The sequence below is a fragment of the Crocodylus porosus genome, unplaced genomic scaffold (genome assembly GCF_001723895.1).
Source record: "Crocodylus porosus isolate Cpor-Errol unplaced genomic scaffold, CroPor_comp1, whole genome shotgun sequence".
NCBI lineage: Eukaryota > Metazoa > Chordata > Crocodylia > Crocodylidae > Crocodylus > Crocodylus porosus.
In genome coordinates, this window is record NW_017728949.1 from 22,564,827 (window position 1) to 22,570,826 (window position 6,000).

Genomic DNA, 6,000 nt, shown 5'->3' on the forward strand with positions numbered 1-6,000 from the left:
TATGTCTGGTGTATACATCGACTCAGCCTTGGTGTGTGAGGCACTGGAAGCCTGGACAGGCTCATGGGAGAGGCAGTGTGCTGGTGGGCTCCCAGGAAATTGGATTGGGCCCCTGGGAGCTCAGGCAGCGCACAGCCCGCTGGCAGCCCACCCAGACGGCACTGGGGGGTGCTGCTGCCACGGAGGGAAGGACCAGGCTCCCCTGCATCTCAGGGGGTGCCTGACCCCACAGCAACTTGCTCTCTGGCCTCAGGGCAGGCAGAGAGGTTCCAGTGAAGGCAGGATTGGGCCCCTCACTGCTTCTACCTTCAGCAGGTGCCTGCAGCCAGCAGGACTCCTGGCGCCACCTGGGAAGTGGCTAGTGTGCCCTAGGGGGCAGCACGGGGTGTCGGGCAGGGGCAGGAGAGGGAAGCTAGAGATGTCAGGCAGAGCTGGCCTCCCTCTCCTGCCCCTGCCCCTGGCCAACACCCTGTGTTGCCCCTGGGGCATGCCAGCCTGTTCCCAGGCAGCACCAAGTATCCTACTAGCTAAAGGCATAAGTGGTGAGGGGCCTGATCCTGCTGTTGGAAAAGCCTCCTTGCCTGCTTCATGGCTGGGGAGTGAGCTGCCAGCAGGCTGGGCAGCCCCTGAGCTGGGGAGGAGGGGAGAGTCCCCTCCTCCATGGCAGCAGCACTCACTGGGGCTGGCCAGGCAGGCTGCCGGTGGGCCATGTGCTGCCTAAGCCCCAGGGGCCTGATCTAACTTACCAGGAGTCCACCAGCATGCTGCCTCTCTCACAAGCCTGCCTGGGCTTCCAGTACCTTGTGCACCAACGTGGGGGATGGTATTTAAGTCAAGGTTGAATTTTAAGAGTTTGAGGGTAGTAAAGCACCAGAACAGGCCACCAAGAGATTGTAGATTTTCCATCCTGGGAAGTTTTAAGACCCAGCTAAACAAAGCCTTGGGTGGGATGTGATTATAGTTGGATATTGTCCTGCTTGGAGCAGGGGGTTGGACTAGATGACCTCCTGAGGTCCCTTCCAACCCCGATGGTCTATGATTCTATGAATGCAGGAGCTTTAAAATATGTATGCATCTTTGTACATATGTTTTGGCAATCTACAGTAGATCTTGCTCTTGCAGCATCAGGTTGAATTAACAAGTTGTGTGTGCATGTACACATGCTCCCACATGCTTATGTAGCGTATGTTGGCTTTATAATGAGAAATATTAATTTTATATAAAATTCAATCCAAGCCTTGAACAGATTTCTGTCACTCTTTTAACCCCATTTTTAATGTAGAGTTGCTATTCATGATGTCAGAAGACTTGAAGCAAAAAAGAGTGACTATTTCAGGTGAAGGACCAGATTTTCTTTTATTTGCTAAATATCTGGTCCATATTGATTTTTGTTAGCTCTGCAGCTTTGAGGCCTAATAATTATTTCCCTACATTCTGCAAGAACCTCTGGGCAAATACAGCCTTCAATCCTGCAGGGGATTTTTGCCAGTAATATCTCCTTTATAGACTTATGTAAGAGCTACACATGCTTTCTTTAAATCTATTTCTAACAATTCAGTGGCAGGATTTTATTTTGTTTAATTTTTTTAAAGATGTGAGAGCTGAGAAGGACCATTCCTGGGCAAGTGTAAATAGCTATTAGGAATATATGGGAGTTTTGCTTTCCTTAAACTTGCATCCAAAAAGAAGCTCTTACAGATGTAACCTCTTTTATGGGGTGGAAAGAGGTATTCGCCTAGAGGCTTCCTCAGAATGCAGGGACATAATTATTTGAACTCCAAGCTACTGAGCCAACAAAATTAATACAGATGTAGTACACTGGTATCTATCCAACATGCAACTTTTACATGGCAACTTTTTTATCTTCACTTTTTTTCTATAAGCGTTTCCCTCACCATTTTCATTGCAATATCACCTCTCCTTTATTCAAAAACCGTTTCTGTTGAGTAACTGACTGTTACCTGTCTCTTAAATTTGAAAGGTTTCACTGTTCAAAAAAGGAATATCCTGTGTCTGCCCAAAATCTCATTATTCCAAAAATCTCACATTTGTCTTAAAGCTATTCTGATGCATCTTAATTTAAACCGTCATTTGTAATACAGGAACAGTTAAGATCAAGTAAGATATCAGATCTGAGATCAGGCCCTCTCCTCCCCCTCTCTACCAAGTTAAGCACTGGTAAGATGCAGCACAGGGCAATCGGTATACCAAAGAATTTACAATCCAAATAGATGAGACAGAGTTGGAGGGAAAGCAGAGACTTAAAGAAGTGGAGTGATTTGCTGAAGATGTTGCAGTATTTCCTGAATCCCACTTCAGTAGTGTACCTGCTGGACTCCAACTTCCCTTAAGACAATTTCTATCTCTGGCCATTTTACTTCAGCTTTGTATTTTGCCCTTTTTAACTTCCATTGACTGGAAAACTACAGTCCTATCTAAAGACGTGGAAGATTGACCTTAGAAGCATCCATTTTCCTAGAGGGTTGCCATTTTTCTTAATTGTGCCAAAAATACATTTAATGTGTTTGTATGTTCAATTAAATAGGTCCTACACAGACAACAATCCCAGCCTGCCAAGGAGAACTCCCCTCCGAGAGAAGAGGCCCCACCTCCACCTGTTGAGGACAGCTGTGCCAAAAAGCCAAGATCCCGCACCAAGATATCCTTAGAAGCTCTAGGCATCCTTCAGAGCTTCATCCATGATGTAGGCCTGTATCCTGATCAAGAGGCCATTCATACCCTTTCGGCTCAGCTGGATCTGCCCAAACACACCATTATCAAATTCTTCCAGAACCAACGTTATCATGTAAAGCACCATGGGAAGCTAAAAGAGCACTTGGGTACAGTCGTGGATGTGGCGGAGTACAAGGATGAAGAGCTGCTGACTGAATCAGAAGAAAATGACTGTGAAGAAGGCTCTGAGGAAATGTACAAAGTGGAACCTGAAGAGGAGAATCCTGACAAAAGCAAGGCAACTCCTTCAGAGATAATGGGAGATGGTAATGCAGAAAGCAATACATTAATTTGAGAATTTTGGTTTTTTTTTTTTAGGTTTTTTGTTTTTTTGTTTCTTTTGCACACAATCCATGTGCAAACTGAATGAATTCATCATTGCCCAATCAGACATTGTCTTGACACAGACACTCAAGTGTTAAACTTCTACATTTGACTGTAATAATCATTGTAATCATATAGGATTATGCCTTCATTACTCTTGCACTTACGAAAGGGACATCAAGCAAGTTAACAGGAAGAAAAAGACCTATAAAATCAATGAAGGAATATTTGCAACTCTGTGCATTTGTGTGTGTGTGTATCTATCTATCTATCTATCTATCTATCTATCTGTCTATCCAGATAGACAGATAGATATTAAAATTGCATGGGACAGAACTTTACAGTCTGAGAGTACAGACTGTGAAATGAGTTCTTTAAAGATGAGACTAGTTTATGTATTAAAACCACTTCACAATGAGTTGCTTTGGCTTTTTGATAAACTGCCGCCTGCTCTCAGGGTGTGGTGACTATTTTTTTGAATTCCTATTTATTTTCTATGTTATCCCTGTTTTTTTTATTATTATATGGCTTCCTATCTGGCAACTTGATGGGTAATTTTTGAGGTATGTATTTAAAGACATGAATCAACACTGCCAAAAAAAGAATAAAAAAAGAGAACCTGGAAAAAAAATCAGGGCACCTTAAAAAAAAAAAAAAAAGAAAAAAGTAAGTTAAAGTACTTTAAACACAATGCACACTTAATGATACAGCATGTTCAATTATTCAGACTGTCCTTTCTGTAGTGAACAGATCAATTTTCATGGAATTCAAAGCAAGCGAACCTGAAATTCTGTGCACAGAAGACTTGTATATTGACAAGGTCTTGAAAAATATCATTTTGAGATTTGATGTATGGAATTCATACTATGAACCACATTTTACTGTGGGTTTTATTTATCCGTTCTCTGTTTCAGATCTGAAAATTTATAAGCTTACTGTTTTGATGTGTTGCTTTTTTGTTTTTATGAAAGTAAAAAAGAAATTCAACATCATATATTAGGACACTGAAACATCAAACACATGGACAAAAAAATCTCTCTGGGTAATTTGCTGGTTGACTAATGGGAGCTCCCATTGCTGGCTTCCCCTTTTTATCAGCCTCTCCCTATTTCTTTTAAACTTGGGCTTCCTTTGCTTCATGCACATTATGTTATTTACATAAAGTAAAGTCTTGCATGCTGCAGCCCATGTCCAGTGCATGGTAGCCCCAATACAAACATGTTTTCCAATCTTCCTGCAGCCTGGCATTTCTGGGTGATAAGAATGAGAGGCGGTTTCTCTGTAATACCTTAGCTGTCATAAATTGAAACAGTTTTCCAGTGAGCTATAGCATAGTAATTACACTACATAAAGCAGAACGAATGCTGACTGACTCTTCAATGGAATTTACAAGAAAGCTGCAATCTACTATAGTTTCCTACTGTTTTTAGGTATCCTCTTGGGACTGACACCAAGTAGCATAACTTCATTCACTTCCATGCAGAGGTGCCAAGTACATGGAGGCCCAAGGGCCCTGGTCCCGTCTCAGGAGGAGGGCTGTCACCTGAAATGTGTAAAAATTTTCATATATCCATCACCTTAGCCCCCTCCCATCCCCCGCCCGACAAAAATAAAAGTTGGCGCCTATGCTTCCATGTAATGATTTTCAAGAGGAGACCTCACCTCCACTACTATTGCAGCTGGATTTATTTTCAGACTCTTTTGAAACTGCAGTCAAAACCACATCTGCAGGGTTTCTTTTCTACATGGTGTGCTTTTATGTATCCTTGACAAAGACCTCATGCAACATCACTTTGAAAGTTATTTTCTGTTTACTGCACCAGGCATTGTAATATAAATGTTAATACTGTTTATATATTTGAAAGGTATAAAAGATAGCAGTTAAAACAAACCACACACACACACACACACACACACAACCTCTATGTGTAGATATTTACTCAGAACATACAATACAGGGAGAAGACGTGTTGCAATACTAGCTAATTTTAGCTGCTCAGTAACCTCTGAAGTTTTTAAAGGGACTTTTTCAAATAATCATAGAATCATAGAAAATGTTTGAAACATGAGAGTATTTGCATTAATTCCATGTACCTTTGCAAAATGATGGTGGTTTGCTTAAGCCCCTCTTGCTCTTCATCCTTTATTTCTGTAGTATGCTGCAGCTTTAATCAGAAGTTCAGTGGTTGCTGCTTTATGTTCTCCTCAGAGCTACTCTTTCAAACCTGTCTTCTTATACTGTTGCTGAAATCACTCCATACATGTAAAAAGAAACTGAATTTTGCCAAGCTCTTGCAAGGTTGTTCACCTGTTGATGGCATCGGCATTTGGGTATCTTTTACACTTCAACCAAAAATTTTATTAGGTATTTTTTCAATGCTGAGTCTTGCCTTTTATTTTTATGTTCACTGCCAATTTTGCAGTGGTTCTAAGTGAATCTGTGGGCATTTTAGCCTGTGGTCTTGCCAGAACTTTGCGAATTACAATGCATATATGTCTATTTATTCAATATCCATCATATATCTATTTGGAAAAAGAAACTTTTCTTGTAGTGCCTCTTAACAAAGCACAATTTTCCGCCTTTTTTGTGAAATAAAAAATAAAATACAAAAAAAAACAAATTGTGTTTTATTGCAGTATCAACAATGTGAATAAGGATTAACATATTGTAAATGTTCTTTTTTCCATGTAAATCAACTTTATCTTTGTTATCACTAAGTGATAATTAATTTTTAACTTATGTGCATTGTTAGGCTGTTAGAATTTTTTGGTTGTTGAAATAAAACTCATTCAATAAATATGACTTAATTTGTCAGGTAATTTACTGGGACTCATTTTCTTTCCTACAGTATTCAAATGAAACAGGCCTATGGAATAAAAAAAAAATAAGTGTTCTTATTCTGGAAAAAAAATTGATCCAGAAAGCACATGGATACAATTTGT

The 6,000-nt window shown here is 40.5% G+C and overlaps 1 protein-coding gene across 8 annotated transcripts in view; it reads left to right on the forward strand.

Annotated features, from left to right (window-relative positions):
- The window catches only part of SATB2 (SATB homeobox 2), a 168,131-nt gene extending 162,467 nt beyond the window's left edge, over positions 1-5,664 (forward strand). For 6 of the 8 annotated variants that reach the window (XM_019553944.1, XM_019553941.1, XM_019553943.1 and 3 more), the window contains one exon: positions 2,546-5,664. In XM_019553944.1, coding sequence (XP_019409489.1) covers positions 2,546-3,028 — 483 coding nt within the window. In that variant the 3' untranslated portion in view covers positions 3,029-5,664. Of the gene's footprint in view, positions 1-1,282; positions 1,337-2,545 lie in introns of those variants that run through there. The other 2 variants (XM_019553945.1, XR_002104479.1) reach the window with 2 other exon arrangements.
- Positions 5,665-6,000: the final 336 nt, after the last annotated feature.